Below are 18,328 nucleotides of genomic sequence, written 5' to 3'. Positions count from 1 at the left end.
ATATATTCAAATAGGTAATTTGAAGACAGTTTAATAAAAAAGATGTGGGCAGGGTTTAGAAAAACCAATAAGGAATAATAGAGTAATACAGAGCTAGCAATATCATAGTTCCTACAATCCCTAAATTTGAAGGGGTAAAAGGGACAGAACTAGATGCCCAAAAGGGCTGCTTACTAGGAACTGTGGACTTAGTGTGGACTTAGGTAGAAGGGCATAGCCAATCTGTGACTGCCCTTTCTTCATGTCTTCTGATATTCTGTAGGTGCTAATTGGAAAAATTCAGAAGGAAGGAAATACATTAATACAGTCCATGTGGGTCAATACTTCCTAGCACCCAGAGCAGGATGGGGAATGGTTCTGAAAGGAAGATGGAAGATATACAGCACAACTCTTCCCCCAATATAATTCAAAGCACTAAACTATTATATAAAAACTTCTATGAATGCTAAAACTAAAATAACTTCTTTGCAGAATTTCTGATCATAAAATTCTGTGTTCTTTATTTAAAGTTGAAATTTTCTCAGTCTTTCTGGTTCCTTAAGCACATGCCCAGATGGCCTACTGGGCAGTGCTGAGTGTGGGCGTGGCACATGGACTCCTCAATAAATGCAAAATAACTGTTAGGTCTCAAGTTAACTCCTAAATGCTTGACTAAAGAGCTTGAGTGTTCAAGAATTCTAAACTAATTTAGAAGGAATCTTAGGATTTTTCTGTTCTATTCATTAGGTCAGGAACTAGGTTTTTCCAGGTGCAAGAAATCCTATGGTAGTAAAAGCTCTTATAATCCTATTCAATGATATGAAAGTTTTTAATATCAAAGAGAAGAAATCAGGACATCAATTTCACATTGACATTTTTATTAACGCCAACTGTTTTTTAATTATTATTTTTTTAAAACAATAGCACAAAATGTTTCAAGGAAGTGGTCTCACATCTTATGACCTTCTGAAATACAGTTAAGCCACACCAAATATGAATTCCTGTTAATAACACACACAAAAAAATTTTTAAGGAAAATAAAAGAGGGGAAAAAAGGGGGGAAGAGGAAGGGAATGAGATTGAGAATTAAAACTCACTGGATTACACAGGTGAGGCTTATTAGTAGGATACACTGTTGAAGCAAAGAGTGGCACAGGTAGGCTTATAGTCTTTTTTTTTTTTTTTAAACCAGTTACCAGTAATGTGTTGACCCTGCAGCAGTTACCCCTGACTTCTCAAATGCACACAATGAACCAGGAGAAGCCAGTGCAGACACTGTTATGAAAAGGTTCAATAGATGGTCTATTGGACTACTAAGACCATTTTCAGCAGAATAACTCCTTCAGGAAGGTCTGGCTCAAAACCTTTTGATTTCTATTGTCTCTCAGGGTTCTTAAAAGTCATCTTAAAAAAGAAAGAAAATAATGTAAATCAGTTTCTCTTATTTCATGTAGCTACGAAAGATGTTTCCTTATTATTTCTTTATCTAAGAAAGACACCGGGGGTGGAGGCTGGGGGTGGAACTAAGGGATAGGAAAAAACCCAGAAAAGGGTAAGTGGGTTTTTTTTGTTTTGTTTTTAAAAACATCTTTTTTTTTGGCCAAGGGGTCACACAGAAGGGAAGGCAAGGAGGAAAACTACAATCCTTGGTTTGGATTGTGTTATGCAGGAAAATATACCTTCCTGATCAGTCCCCCATGCCAAAAAAAAAAGAAACTCATTTGGAATTATGTACAGACTCAGACTGTATTATACCAGCTATTGGCCTTTCATATTTAACTGTTCCCAGCAATGGCCACTACCCTTGGCTTGTAGGCTGCTTGCAGAACCCACTTCACAAAAATCTTGACCCAGAAGCCTCTAGTTTCCTTTTGGTAGGTTATAAAAACAGAACATCTGTCATTAACAGGAGAGTGTTAAATACTTTTAACCACTGACAAGGCTTCAGGAAATTTCACAGTTTCATTATGCTCTATTTTATTACTATCATATTTACATTTACATTTCTTATTTTTTTATTTTTTGCTGAATTGCTGATTTTCCTTTTTCAATAGAATTTAATTCTGGAGTGTGAGTAGGAACCAGTTAACTACATTCATTGTCCAACCCCCACTGGTTTGAAAGAAGACTCCAAATTCTTGGCATATGAATCAGCTGTTGTAGCTCCAACTTATCCCTGCAGCTAAGCAGAAGAACTGCAGTGGTAGCTCAGGGTTCACACAGTGGGTGGTGAGGCCTTTCGCTGAAGGAGGTACTGGTGGATGCTCTCAGCATCTCGCTTTAGCCAAGCAGCATTCAGCAGAATATTTTCACAACACTGCTGGATGGTACGCTCAGCAGAAGGAGCTGGGTGACTCTCAAAGAAAGCCTGGTATAAAATAAGCCAAAATGCAGGAGTTGTGTTATGTTAAATGATCATTCCTAGTAACAAGTTAATATCAAGTTATGAAAAAATATCCATTGGTTCATAAAGGATCCATGAGCCTCACTCATGAGAATTTATCACTGCCACCCACACATGCTTTCCTAACTTTGTTTATATTTTTCATATTTCCACATCACCACACTAAAAGAAAACAAGCAACTCTTTGTACCTGTACACAGGAATATCATAAGCTTCAAAACCTAATCAAAAGTTAATAGTATACTCTGGAGGTTGCTCTTAGGCAAACTTCAGTTAGACCTTGCTACCTATCATAACCTGAAAACCCCCCAACCAGGACCATTCCAGCCAATCCTAAAGAACACCTAGGGCAATATACAAGATTCTACAAGGGTTCTAGGCACTAGAGTAACTTTCCAGAAGCCTACAACTTCCAGATGGGTCCCTGGTCCAGAAAAGTCCTGAAACCTAGCCCAGTCTCTCCAGAACATCAGATAGTTCCATCTCCCTACCCCATATTTTGTGACAGACCCTTCCAATATGAGAAATTTAGAATTGCCATAGCCCACATACCCCTAAAGAGAGGGTTGGAAAGATCAAAGGTGATGGCGGAGTTATAAAGAGAAGATAGGATTTAACAAATGAATATGAATGCTGAATCATTAAATTGATATCTCTTTTAGTCTCCAGTATTTTAAAACAGCTAGAAGTAAAAACTTAAAATTGTGAAATTATAACTGTGTCAAACTCTGAAATACATTCAACAACTAATTGTGGTGCTATGCTTTTGAAATTTATAGCTTTTATGTATATATGTTATTTTTCACCAAAAAAGAAGGAAAAAAAGTTAATTGCGATGATAAATATTTAAGCCCTCTAGCTTCCTATATTCTGGAACAGCTAGAAGGAAAAAATCTGAGAGGATCATATGGTAGTCCATGACAAACTTTGGGATCTATCCTGTAACTACTCATTGAAGAGTGCTTTGAAAACTATTGCTTTTTTATTTCTTTGCTTTGTATATATAATATACAATAAAAAAGTTAATAGTAACAAGAGAGAATCTACTGACCTTTTTAAAAATGTTTGAGTTTGTTTTAATTTGTCAAAATGCTTACTGATTAAAGATGAATAAACTTTATTTTCTAATGAAATAGCTTTATAATAAATGAAGCAACTCTTAAATACCAAGCAGCAAAAGGATGGGGAGCTTTTCCTTTGAACTAGCCATCACAGGAATAGAAAAGAGAGTGACTAATCCATCAGATTAAGTAAAGCCTTTTAGAAACCAATAATCTTATTTACATAGATCACTGTGGCTCCAGCACCAAAGGTTCCTAATTATGGCTGGATTCTTGTGGCCTGAATTAGATAAAAGTCTCCCTCCAATTCTATCTCAACAAAAGCACAACCAGTCACAAACTAGAAATATGATAATTATCTTTTAACTCTTCCTTCTTCTTCCCCCAGATATGTTCAATACATAGAGAAACCACTCGGTAAATATCTGTTGAATTAAAGACGAATAAAACCAAGCCCCTGTTTCCTTCATCAAAGTTACTATATCATTCCTGTTTAGAGATTTAGTTTCTGAACATCCTTTTTCCCCTCTTCTAAAAGGTCCTCCACATTACAGGCAGACTGAAAAATTTAAAATACAAATCAGATCAAGTCATATCTTTGTTTATGAACCTTTCAAGGGCTTTTTATTCTTAGGAAATGTTTACTATGTCCTACAAGGTCATAACAAAATTCTCAATAGGACTACAAAGCCCTGCCTATCTTAGCCCCCTACCTATCTCATCAGCTGCAGCTTGGCCACTACCTGTATCCTTTCAAGTATTTTTCCATCATAGTATGTATTTATTACCTTTATAATAAAATAATTGTTTATACACAACACACTATAATGTAAATAAAGGTGGAAACCAAGTCTTTCACTGTTTTCTCTAGAAGATCTGGCATCTTAACAACTTATTCCTAACAATGGCTCATAAAGTAAACCAAACTATATTATAGTTCTCTGAACTTTCAAATTCACATCTGACCCCTTGCCTTCAAGAAGAAGGTGAAAGTGACACTTAAAACTTGGTCAAAGTCATCAGCTAATAAGGGACAGAGCATAGATTTATACCCAGGTTAAGAGACTCCAAAGTCCATGTTCTTTCAACCATTTCAGTGTCCCCCAAAATGATGCCAACTCTAAATTCTCCTGACATTAAAGATATAATCTAAGGGGTGCACAGGTGGTTCAGTGGTAGAGCGCTCGTCTGCCGTGCAAGAGACCCAGGTTTCATTCCCAGCACATGCACAACCCATAGTCTCCCCTCCTGCATTCCCCCAAAATAAAAGATAGAAGCTGTTTTTGTCTAAGCAAAAACACAAAATTACAACATCACCCAATATATTAGGATGACAACTTGGTTAGGTAGTATTTTACTTACTGGATGGGAAAGTGAAAAGTAAACAGTACTTTCCTTACCTTAACTTCTCCAGCCATTTTATCTACTGCAAATCCCTCAACTGATAGCTGAAAAACAATAGTTTATAATATTAAGCACAACTAAAAGAGGCTGGGAACAACTTCCATTTACTCTAAAATCAAATTATTCTGTTCTCTTCCAGCTCCAGTTTATTGTAGAAGGTGTGGATGTGGGATGGAGAAGCCAGTTAACAAAGCTAATAACTATTTAGGGAAACTATTAAAAGTTCAGGGCAGTACAACGATGGCTCAGTGGCAGAATTCTCACCTGCCATGCTAGAGACTCGGGTGCCTGCTCATGGGGGGAGGGAAAAAACCCCACCAAGTCCATAATAATCTAAGGGTGCAGTGAATCATGGATGTCACACAGTAACGATAAGTGAGATATTGAAAATAAAAATGCTCACATACCTTTATTAGTCTGGATATTAAGAATCCTCCCTGGTATCGATTATAAAGCTCCTCCCAGTTGTCCTTTATAAATTTCCAAGCAGCTTTCCTTCCATGCTTGCTGCCTCCAGCCACCCCACCAATTACTGATACAGTGTCCTGTGGACGTACCTCTTCCTAAAAATAGAAAGACATTAAAAGTCTAGTGCACCAGAAAGGGTAACATGTCTTCAGGGTACTCAAGGAACCAAAGCTTCACTGAAGACACTCATTCCTTGTTTTAGGCTAACTGGAACCAGAAACTTCCAGTAAAGAGGAGAATGTTTAACCTAAAGATCAAATTTAGAATGGGGCATTGGGACAGGTATCAACAAACGGTTTGCTCAACAGATACTTGCTTGGTATCCCACAAGTTAAAGAAAGCAAGAGACAGAAAGGAGGCATAGGGCTCATTGAGCTTGCCAGTGTTGACGTCTTTGTCCTCATAATGCCTATTCTGGAGTCAGAACTTATTTTCTCTCTCAACTATTATAATTATCTATATTATAATAGATAATAGAAGTCAGTAACAAAAGTTCACACCAATTTTCCAAAGCCTTAGTTTAGAATTAAGACAGACCAAGAGGATAATGAATCAAAGAAACTTCCATAGATCAATGGGTAACAATTCCCCCTAAAAAACAGCTCTCATTTTAACTTACTGAAAGTGCAAAGGTAAGGACTTTTTGAATCAGTTCAGGCAAAGGAGTAGCCCCAAGGACTCTCTCAATTCGATTTTTCTCTTCCTGCATATCTGCTTGCTTGTGAAGCTACAGGAAAAAGCAAAAAAAATACAGATGGTTACTCTTCATAGAAGCTTTGGACATTTATATGAGCTTTCCCCCTAGGAAGGTAAAACTTCTGCTCTACGTTCCTTCTCACTGGGTAAGATTGGCAGGGAATGGAATTAAGGTGAGAATAGTCTTCAAGATGCTTGAACACTATATTTGTCATTTGTCACTAGATATATAGATTGTAATCAGTTCTGAGCAGGTTAACATCAAGATCTGAGAGGTAAATTTGTCATGGCCTAATTCTTTACATTACTGATATATGTCTAATATTCAATGGTAAATGAACAAACTAATCACTACTATCATTGTGCCATAAAAGACCATCAAGTTAATTTATGAGTGAAAAATTGAAAACAATCTAAATGTTCAACAATTAATTATATCTTTATAGAAATAATGATGCATCACTGACAGTTACAATTTAAAAATATCTGATGACATAAAAAATGCTCTTTAATATATTAAGTGAAAAAAAGAGTTGAGACAAAGAAAAATGATCCCATATTTTAAAATATTAGTGTGAAGGGGATAAAATTTGAAAATATATTAAAAATTAACATTAAAAGGTCTCTGATCAATGCGATTGTATGTTTTTAAACACTCACATTCTCTTCTAAAATATCAGAACAGAGAATTATAAAGAACTAAAATTACTACTACATATACAATACTAACCAAGAATGAGGTCATGTTATACATGCTACTTTTGTGAAGTGTGAAGTGCTTTTTTTTTTTGGAGTCATATCTTTAAAATTGTTTTTTAAGTCATATCTTTTTTAAACATAACCACATACAAACACAAACATTCTTCATTCTTACGAAGTGCTTTTTTTTTTTTTTTTTTTTTTTAAAGGAAAGACAGAGAGAAGGAAGGAAGGATAGAAGGAAGGAAGGAAGGAAGAAAGGGAAACATTTTTAAACATTTTCTTGTTTTATTGTATTCTGTTTCTCCGTTTTTGTTACATGGGCTGGGGCCGGGAATCGAACCGAGGTCCTCCGGCATAGCAGGCAAGCACCTTGCCCGCTGAGCCACCGCGGCCCGCCCACGAAGTGCTTTTTTGATTACAGGTTTTATTTTCTTCTTTATACTTTTCTTATCTCTAAATCTTTCATACTGAATAAACAAAAACTTTTTTCACTATCAAAAGCAAAATAGTATATTTAAAAAATGAGAACTGCAAGTGTGTAAGATAACTCTCCAAGACAATTTAATTTATAGACTCTCTCGATCTTTTTTCCCCTTAAGATTTAACACTGACCAGTGTCTGGAGACCCCATAACAGCTCACAGTTTCCTCTTCCTTTCCTTTGAAGTCTTGCAGTATAGTAAAAGGGAAAGAAAGTTGGGAAGCCTGGGTTCTAGTCCTACTTTTGCTTCTAACTAGCTGTATAATCTTGAGTAAGTCCTTAACTTCTCCGGTTCTCAGTTTCCACATTGGTAAAATGGGGAGGTGGGGGGTGGACTGACGATTTCTAAGGTCCTTTTCAGCTCCAATATTCAAGGTCTGAACTCTGGCTTTTAGGAAGGAAGTTTTCCAAGAGGAACCTGTTATATTAATCCACTAGAGGGCACTGTAACACTACATTTCAAATACACGAGTTTTTTTTCTTTTTTTTAATCCTCATTATTCTTTTATTTTGTTTTCTGGGTGCATGAGCTAGAAATTGAACCTGGGTCTCCCTCAGGGCAGGCAAGGATTCTACCACTGAACCACCTGTGTACCTTCTATTCTCCTTATTCTTAAATCACCAACGGAAACAGTCATTCTCATCTCCTACCAACTAATTTCTTAAAGAATCCTGTTCATTAGAGCTTTTCCCATAGTAAAGCTGAGTTATTTTGAGCATCCTTGTATTAAATGCAAACTCTTATGAAATATGCATAGTTGTATAAATTCTTAAAAGCGTGCCATGGCATGAAAATGTCAAACTATTTGCTATAAAATTCTCAGAACCCCTATTTTTCCCCACACCTTTAGCAAACAAAATACAAAATATTTTATTTCACACAGAAAGAACAGAGTGCACAGGTTCAGAGAATATGAAAAGAAAACGTCGTTTAAATTGAATAGTATATTCAAAACAATTTTTATATTAAAAAAGAAACCTATCTATAAAGTGGGTAGTCAAAGTGATACATTTTGAAGTACTGTTTCTTAAATGTTTATATTTTTCAAAACATTTTGATGATTTTAAATAGGATTTGTTTAAAATTAAAATACTAAAAATTAGTTTTGCAATCCTGAGAATAGCAGTAATCGAGCTTTTTATGGAATGAGAAAAGCATCTGATCCACTAAGGAATTATTATTATCCATTAAAGGCAGGAACAGCATTGGAGATTGACTCATGGCCCCCACAAAAGACACAATCCAAGTCCTAATTCCCAGTCCTGTGGTTCTGAACCCATTTGTAAACAGGAGCTTTGAAGATGCTATTATCAGTTAAGGAATGGCCAAACTGAATGAGGGCCACCATTAATCTAGAATGGCTGAAGTTCTTTAAGCAAAGGAAACGGGATACAAAAGTAGAAGCCAGAAGTTAGCGGAAACAGAGGAAAGGACTGAAGGAGAGAGAGAGTGAGAGAGAAAGGGGGAGAGAGAGACAGCATGAGACTCCAGGCAAAAGCAAGCCCTGCCAACAGCCTAATGTTGGACTTCAAGCCTCCCAAACTGTGAGATAATACATTTCTGATGTTAAAGCCAACCCATAGTGTAGTATTTGTCAGAGCAACCCTGGCAAACTAAGACAAGTAGCAAAGCACAATCTCCACTTCTGTACTTTTCCCCCCTCAGATAGTAATCTTTTAATGAATGGGCTTTATAGGTCTGATGGATGGTTTGGGTTTTTAGGCACATTGTGCAGATTTTATTTGATGAGAATAAGTAGATTTGACTCCCTCCACTTCTAAAGCAACCAATATAGTCAAGTTATTTCCTTACAGACTGATAACTGCATAGACAGGGACTGAAGAAAGCACTTGTTTTACATTATTACTGTTAATCAGAACTTTCAAACAGATGATATGCCTTATAAGGACATGGATATTTTAATCTATATTTTGCTCTAGCCAGAGTTTAATTATATGACAGTTACCTGGAAAAATTACAGAGGCTGTACAGGCAAATGAATTAATTTCCTGTCCATTAATAAGGGGCACAGGCATAGCTGAAACATATGAGATACCTGATCATCTATCCCTTTAGTAATTTTCTATATGGATCACCTGTTGAAAGATTAAAATGGGCAGAACCCCAAGTATGTTTACATTGAAGGTGAAATTTTTAAGAATCTTAAAAATGAACATTTCAGTGTTATGAAATGTTTCAGTGTTCCAAGATGTATCAATTTAAGCAAAAAAGGGGCAGTGATTAAAATAAGGCTATTTGCAATAGTACTGGTAGTACACATGAACAGACATATATTTCTCTCAGTTTCTTGAAATTTGCTTATCTGTGTGCTCTGTTTCCTTTGCCAGGACTTTTTTTTTTTTAACCATCAAAAGTTCATATTCTGTGTGTCAATCCAAGTTCAAAGAGCAGGAAAAGAGCCTTTTCCAAATATGCTCACTCACCTTTAGCATAATATCTAAGGTAGTGCTATCACCATGCTTCAAAACAGTCAGATAGACCTACAAGAGAATATAGGAACAAAAAGAAGACATTTCATTAAATGTAGCTTGTTTCAAACATTCTAAATGTTCAGAAGAGACAGAAAGTTAATTAAAAAAATTATAAATAACTGCAAGTGGATGTTACATACAAATTGTAACAAAGAGCCACCAGCTCACATCAACAGCCACAAAAGTAGAGGGAATGTAATAACAGCGGAGCACACCAGCAGTCTCAGAAATGTGCACTGATAATCAACTTTCAGCATTTCAGTGCTGACTGATCAATTTTAAAAAAATGAAAAGCTGGCTACGAACCACCTAAAGGGCATATATTAAAATAGAATCAGACATGGTTGGGGTCAGTTTTTGGTTACTTTTAAGAAGTCCCATGTTATAAAGAACAGTGCTTTCACTTAAATATCAAGATAATTCATTATGGAAACCTACAGGACTCCTCAGATCAGCAGAGAGAATCTGTTTCCCTTCCACGTGATCCTTAAACCGACGACGGGCTTCTTCTAATGTTGCCTTATGTCCTGCTTTTCCTAGTTTGCCCAGAACCAAGCCCCTCAGGAGTGCATCTAGATGACCTGATTGGGAAGTAAAGGAGACATAAGACTATACTTAAAAAGCCTATTTTACAACCATGCCACTTGGATGTCTTATAATTGTTTTATACCATGTTTACATTTTTAAACAAACACAATCAACTACTTTAATACTTAGAGATAAACCCAACTTAAATTTTTCAAATTCTAAGAGTGAAATGAAGTGCTAAACAGACTAGACAAGCAAATAAATTTGTTCATCTTGTTTATAGTCACAAATGCCAACTATCTGAATTTACTAACTGTTCACTCAGGCTAATTAATTACCGAAGGATTACGTGTGAAAGGAACAGGCTTAGATTGTGCAGTTTTTACCCAAGGTTCAGAGAGAGAACAGGACTAGGATGCCCCCTGTAAACAACTGAAATCTTAAATTTTATAACTCAAAATCTTATGGATCCAAAAAGAAAAGAGTGGGGCACAGTGGCTCAGCAGGCAGAGTTCTCGCCTGTCATGCTGGAGATACAGGTTTGATTCCTGGTACCTGCCCATGCAAAAAAAAAAAAAAAAAAATCGTATGGATCCATTTCTCCAAAGATATGCAAATGGTCAGTAAGTACATAATAAGATCAACATCATTAGTCATTAGGGACATGCAAATCAAGACCACAATGGAAAAAAAAACAACACAAGAAGACACCACTTTATAGCCACTAGAATAATTATAATAAAAAAATGGAAAATATCAAGTGTTGGCAATCATGTATAAAAATTAGAAACTTACTATGTTGCTGGTGGGAGACTAAAATGGTGAGAACACTTTGGAAACTATATGATCCAGTAATTCCACTCTCAGGTACATAATCAAGAAAAATGAAAATATATGCCCATACAAAAAAAACTGTACAAAAATACTCAAAGCAGCATTATTCACATTAGCCCCAAAGTGGAAAGAACCCAAATGTCTACCAACTGATGAATGGATAAACAAAAAGTAGAATATATTCACACAGTGGAATATTATTTGGCCTTAAAAAGGAATGAAGTACTGATACATGCTACAACATGGATGAACTGTGAAGATATTATGCTAAGTAAAAGAAGCCAGACACAGAAGGCCACACATTGTATGATTCCATTTATATGTAAAGGTAAATCCATAGCAGAAAACAGATTAGTGGTTGCCAGGGGCTAGGAGGTGTGACTATTCAGAAAGGGGTTTCTTTTGGGGATGATGAAAACATTCTGGAATTAGTAGTGATGGTTGCTTACCCCTGTGAATATACTAAAAAACACTGAGTTGTATACTCTAAAATGCTGAAATTTAGGATATGTGGATTATATCTCTAAAAAGATACACATACAAATCTAATGAGAGACTGCAGCAGTACAAGAGATAAGCAAATTGTGAAATATTCATACAATGAAATGCTCATCAGCAATAAAAAGGAATAATAATCTGGATGTATCTCAAAACATTATGCTGAGTTAAAGAAACCAGATATAAGACCACAACACATATGATTCCATTTATATGAAGCCACAGAAGAGACAATATTAATCTATGGTGAAAGCAGTGAGAACAGTGTTTCCTTGTGGGAGGGAGGAAAGGCACTCTAGCTGCAGGGATTTACTGGGAAGAGGCCTCAGGAAGCTTTCTGGAGTGATGGAATCATTGTATGCATTTTTCAAAACTCACTGAACTGTAATATTTAAAGCTCAATGCGTTGCTTTTTTTAAATAACTCAATAAAAAAACAAAATTAAAAAAAATCATAGGATACCATGAATCATAGCACACTAATAGAGAATTTAACCAGATGCTGTTGTGAAGTTCAAGAAGAATGTTATAACTCTGGCTCTAATATTCACTTGTTATATGATGTAAGGCAATCTCTAAATCCGAGACTGCCTAGAAAACCCAGTCCTCAGGCCTCTTTTCTATATCTACACCCACTTCATGTAGCTTTACCAGTAGGCTTAAAGGAATTTTAAATCCTAATGGGAATGTCTGAATGGCTGAATAGGTAGTAACATCTAGTAGATTCAAAGATGATACTATTGAATTATCCTAGCTGAGTAAAAACATGAAAATTTCTGACTATTTAGTACATCTGTTACCTTCTCCAGATTTGGGATCCCAGCCAAGTCTCTCCCCTATAGGTGAAAACACATCTTTCACAAATTCCTGGATTTCCTCATAGAAGTCTGTGTGGGATAAGAGAGTTGAGAGAATCCCCAGGTTACAGCTCAGGTCGCTCCATACAGTATAATTGGGCTCATTCACAAAAGCCTCCATGACTTTTAGAACCTCTACAGTGCTAATGATTCCAGCTCGAGCCTGGGATAGGAAAAAGCATAAATTAATCTAGTCTACAAACAAATATAAAATTAAAAAATACAAGCATGCATTTGTGGTATTATCTTCTGCTAGTTAGTCATCTCTTTGGTTTAAAGAAAATGAGACTATATAAGCTCAGAAGAGCACTGTAAGAATAAAAATCATATTATGACAACATTCCTTATTTGCTTCTTTGCTATTTATAAAAAGCTCCTTAAAAAAACTTACACCAAAATTACACCAGTTTGGGAAGAACTTGGGGAAAAAATGGATTAAAATTCCTATTTCTATTCAGTTTCGACGGACTTAACTTTGTTCCTGTTTTTATATTTTTCAGATTCAGAAAAGTTGCAAAAATATTTGGGGCCTTGGTTTTTGACAGAGGCTCTTTCAAAACTGGACCTGCAAACTCTGTCAACTTTATCCTGTCCTTTACTTATTTCTAAAAGAGTACAAACTAGAAGGTACTTCAGATTCAGAGTCTTTTCAGAACCAACTAATAGAGTTAAGAAAAAGAACTTCTGTTATAGCAGCCAACTGCACAAATATCCCACTCTTCTGGGACAGGTCTTTGTCAGCAATGAGATCAGCAAATGTGAGGTTCTGCACATCAATGCTAATCTGTGTTTATACAGAGGAGTAATCCAAAACCAGTTACTGCAGAGGAGAGGGAAAACTTCAAGTCCAATTTAACAGAAAACTAGGAGGGATCTAACAATTTTATCATAGTCAAAGACATCTTACCTAGCCCATATTATAGTTCAAAGTCATAAAGATGATAATTATACTAAATATTAATTTAAATCCTTTTTGAAACAAAGCCAAATATAAACATAAATTCTAAAGCTAATGGACAATTATACAAGAAATAACAGAATGTTAAAAAGATTCTAGTCTGCCAGCAAAGTATAACCACTATTTGTAAAAAAAATATAAACTACTATGAATTAATTATTAAAAAAATGTAACAGGAGGGAGATTTCTTCAAGGTTCACATTTACTTCTATTCAAACATCTGCCTTACAAAGGATAGTTTAAAGACTTGCAAAAACTAGCTTAGCAGTGATTAAATGGGATTTGTTCCTGGTAAATTATAAAGGTTCAATCTTGTCATGCTAATTAGTGACTCCTTTGCTCTAAAAGGTGGCAAACATTTGGAAGAACCATATTCTTCTAATTTTGTTTCAGTGGGACATTCTAGGAAAAGCAAAATCTTTTAATCAACAAAATTCACCATGGTACTTGAAATCAGAGGTGCTCACCAAGGAGAAGAGATCATTCTGTAGTCCAAGTCGATCCACAGGAGGCAGAGAAAGGTCACGAATGCCTGGTAATAAACTTTGCAGCATGGTCGAGCTGTACTGGGTGCGATAAAACCCAACTGTTCCCAGATTTAACTGAAACGATATCCAATACGTACTATTAAATAGTTCTACTTCTTTTTTAATTTAACCTTTTGTTGGTATGAAAGGAGTTCTAGTTTCAGATACATCTGGATGAAAGGTAACAAACACAGTACATGCTAACAGATAGGAATTAAAACAACACATAAAGACAGAAACTGGTTGTCAAAGATCAATACAGTGACAAATGAAAACAGAAACTTGTAAATGTAAGGGCCAAAGTGAGGGACAGCAGGAAGAATGTGGCAAGGAGTGAGGAAATAATATGAATAAGTTTCTATTTCTAATCTCAGTGCTATAGGTCTGTATAGCATATTATGTTTTTTTTTAGTTAATTGCTTTATCTTTCCATTTTTTTTTATTGCATAGTATAACAAAACAAAGAAATAAAAAAGCAATAGTTTTCAAAGCACTCTTCAAAAAGTGGTTACAGGATAGATGCCAGAGTCTGTCATGGGCTACCATACGATCCTCTCATATTTTTCCTCCTAGCTGCCCCAGAACATAGGAAGCTAGAGGGGTTAAATACTTTTTTATCATCACAATTAACTTTTTTCTTTCTTTTTTTTTTGTGAACATTAACATATATACAAAAAAGCTATAAATTTCCAAGCATAGCACCACAATTAGTTGTAGAACATATTTCAGATTTTGACATGGGTTACAATTTCACAATTTTAGGTTTTTACTTCTAGTTGCTCTAAAATACTGGAGAATTAGAGATATCAATTTAATGATTCAGCATTCATATTCATTTGTTAAGTCCTATCTTCTATGTATAATTCCACCATCAACTTTGATCTTTCCAGCCCTCTCACTGGCGTTGTTTGGGCTATGGCAATTCTAAATTTCCCATATTGGAAGGGTCTGTCACAAAATATGGGGTAGGGAGATGGAACTATCTGATGTTTTGGAGAGGCTGGGCTAGGTTTCAGAACTTATCTGGACCAGGGACCCATTTGGAGGTTGTAGGCTTCTGGAAAATTACTCTAGTGCCTGGAACCCTTGTGGAATCTTATAAATTGCCTAGGTGTTCTTTAGGATTGGCTAGAATGGTTTGGTTGGGGGTTTTTAGATTATGATAGGTAGCAAGGTCTACCTGAAGTTTGCATAAGAGCAACCTCCAGAGTAGCCTCTCAACTCTATTTGAACTCTCTCTACCAATGATATTTTATCAGTTACACTTCTTTTCCCCATTTGGTCAGGATGTAATTGTTGATCTCATGGTGCCAGGTCTGGATTCATCCCTGGAGTCCTCTCCCATGTTGCCAGGGAGTCTTTCACCCCTGGATGTCATGTCCTACGTAGTGGGAGGGCAATGATTTCACTTGCTGAGTTGGGCTTAGAGAGAGTGAGGCCACATCTGAATAATAACAGAGGTCCTCCAGAAGTAACTCTTAAGCATTCCTATAAGTAGTCTAAGCTTCTCTGCTACCTACATAAGCTTCACAAGAGTAAGCCTCATGATCAAGGGCACGGCCTACTGATTTGGGTATCCCTAAAATTTGACACAGTATCATGGGATTCCCTGGTGGTAAGGTTTAATAGTTTCATAGTCATTCCCCCTTCCTTCAGGGGACTTTGCCAATACTTTTTGATAATCTGGTTAATATTCTCTAGATGTTTCCAGGCATTACAATTATCTATACAGGATTAAAGGAACTCTTTCTCATTCTGTGCTCCCTGTTATTATATATTTTTATATAGTATAATATAAATTTCACAGAGTCCCATCTCTGTGGAAGACTAAATCTTTACAAATATTAATCTACTGAGCCCGGAGCCTTGACAGAATAGTAATTTTCAAGTCCTAAATTTTAAAGAATTACATGGACCTACAGACAATTTCACACAATTTTTGGAGTAAGACTGCCATTATTCTCTAAAGACTATTAACAAATAGTCAGAAGATATATTTGGAAATATTTATATATAAACATAAAAATCATTCCACAATTCTAATATGACTTATTTTACTCTTTTATCTTTTACTGTAAGAATACTTTTATTTACCTAATTATAATCATCATATACATAACCTCTCATTCATAAGAAAAATATTGCTACATAATCTTCCAGATTATATATTCAAATGGTAATATAGCATTCCACTGGCTATATTTTTTCACAGAGTATATTTTTAAATTAAAAGAGAGAACTGGCTCTTCTTAGGAAACAATTAAAGTCTGAGACAATGTATAATTACCATAAATTTATAATTGCCATTAATTACAATTGCTAGAAGTTTGTAGTAGTTACCTTCAGTATGGAAGGTACTGAGTACAGAATAATTAAAAATAATATTTATCCACTGTTATTTTTGTGAAACAGTTTTAAAACACTAGATAAATGAATTTCACATTTCAATGATACAAACTGATTATTAAGTATCTCACTCATTTCGTTATATTTGTACACATACGATGATAACCCTGAAGTTATCCTATCATTACAATGACACGGCAGTTTGGATTTGCAAGAGTATAATGTTTTGGTTAATGTGACTTTAGACACAGTCTACTATTTTTTTTTCTTTAATTCTATCCCTATTATCTGCTTACCTACTACTCCCTTAGCTAATATAAGGCAAATCTCTAGACAATAATATTACTTGGGAATTGGTCCTAAATTCCACACAGGGAAGTTTAGAAAAGTTTTTTTTTTTCCCCTTTCAAAGTCCTAGTCTAAACTGGAGCAGTAGAACTTAGAGATAGCCATAGATGCATAAAGGAGAGAAATAAATCAATTTAGGTAAGATAAAAATAGCCATGCCATTTCTGGAACTCACCTTTACCCATTGGTCTGGTTTGACATTTTTCAAAATCACATTCATCTCTGGCTTGTCCATTAGAATTTTCAGTTTGGCCTGGTGAGGATCTTCACCAGTAGAGATTGTGATGGGAACCATCCACTGGGGACAGTCTTCTCCTTAAGCAAGAAAAGAAGAAACAGAAAACTTGAAAAATAATTTTGCACTGGAAGAAATGGAAGGTAAGAAGGAGAGGGCTGGTGTTGTCCTAGCCATGGGCTTGAGTCTAACTTTTACATCAATAGCTCATTTTTAGTGGTACATGAACTGTTCCAGGTTACCTGAATAATATTAATACAAAGGATGAGAAAATTGATTGGCAAAATCACAATGTCTAAAAAAAAGGGAACAGTGTACTACTTGTAGAAATACAAATGTAATGCTTTTACTCTAAATGTTCTTTTCCCTTTACAGAGCAATAAAACAGCAACAATTGGGCTCAGCAGGCAGAATTCTCGCCTGCTATGCCAGAGACCTGGGTTTGATTCCCAGTGCCTGCGCATGCAAAAAACAAAACAAAACAAAACAAAACAGCACCAATTTTACTGTTAAAATAATACACAACTGCTTGGGCGGGCCATGGTGGCTCAGTGGCAGAGTTCTCGCCTGCCATGCCAGAGACCTGGGTTTGATTCCCAGTACCTGCTCATGCGAAAAGAAAAAGTACACACACACACACACACACACACACACACACACAGCTAAAAAACTGAAAGGTAGGCTTTTATTGCTGTGATAGTTTACATCCTAGGAGCTTTTGGAGTCATATGTAAACACAGAGGAGCCACATGTAAAAGCCAAAGTTATTGTAAGGGAGATATGCTGTCTCGGATGCCAGACAACAAAACAGACATTGTATTAAGATGCCAACCAAGACAGTCACTGTACAATATATTTTATGGAGCTATTTTCACAAGTCATACAGCTTTACACTATCAGACTAAATGATGAATTCAAATCTCCTCTTGAAACTTGGACACTTCAGGTTTTAATGTTGCCTATGTTGGTCCCAGAGCATTAGAAAAATCTGTAGAAACTGTCTATCTGACAATGCAGATTATTGGTATGGGACAGAAATGGCAACTGTGACATTTATCAATTTATGTGGATAATAATCTGTCCTCTGACTTGTCAGACATATTCATCGCAAGAATAATTCTCAATGCTAAGGAAAGTTAAGGGTAGAAACTGTACCCTTTAACCCCAGTAGAGTGCATCAGATTTTGGTGGATAGAATATGAAAAAACATAGTTGATTCTGATATACAACTGCCCCGTTGGGAACTACTGTTTAAAGGAACTGAGAAAGGTACAAAAAAAAATACTTTACTTCTTGATTTTTCTTTTTAATTGATTTCCTGGGTTAAAGAATCTAACATTTAGAAAATAGTGTCTAATAGTAGGTAAGAACACACACTCATGGAGTCAGACACTTTTGTTTGAATTCCTAGTCTTTAAGTTATTAGATGCCCTTGGGCAATTTAACTCATCTGTAAAATGGAAATACCACCATCTACTTACAGAGTTACTAAGTGTACAAAATAAGGGCCA

General features: G+C 35.7%; 1 protein-coding gene across 4 annotated transcripts in view; it reads right to left on the bottom strand.

The window, feature by feature from the left end:
* Positions 1-836: 836 nt before the first annotated feature.
* Positions 837-18,328, bottom strand: part of NPEPPS (aminopeptidase puromycin sensitive) — a 146,309-nt gene continuing 128,817 nt past the window's right edge. For all 4 annotated transcript variants that reach the window (XM_077164602.1, XM_077164603.1, XM_077164604.1 and 1 more), the window contains 9 exons: positions 16,758-16,897; positions 13,829-13,963; positions 12,347-12,566; positions 10,126-10,268; positions 9,640-9,696; positions 5,936-6,043; positions 5,256-5,411; positions 4,845-4,892; positions 837-2,347 (listed from right to left, as the gene is read on the bottom strand). In XM_077164602.1, the coding sequence (XP_077020717.1) occupies positions 2,195-2,347; positions 4,845-4,892; positions 5,256-5,411; positions 5,936-6,043; positions 9,640-9,696; positions 10,126-10,268; positions 12,347-12,566; positions 13,829-13,963; positions 16,758-16,897 (1,160 nt within the window). In that variant the 3' untranslated portion in view covers positions 837-2,194. The remainder of the gene's footprint in view (positions 2,348-4,844; positions 4,893-5,255; positions 5,412-5,935; positions 6,044-9,639; positions 9,697-10,125; positions 10,269-12,346; positions 12,567-13,828; positions 13,964-16,757; positions 16,898-18,328) is intronic.

The sequence above is a fragment of the Tamandua tetradactyla genome, chromosome 6 (genome assembly GCF_023851605.1).
Source record: "Tamandua tetradactyla isolate mTamTet1 chromosome 6, mTamTet1.pri, whole genome shotgun sequence".
Lineage (NCBI taxonomy): Eukaryota > Metazoa > Chordata > Mammalia > Pilosa > Myrmecophagidae > Tamandua > Tamandua tetradactyla.
Note: the sequence above shows the minus strand (reverse complement) of the source record. Positions and strands in the feature narration are given on the sequence as shown.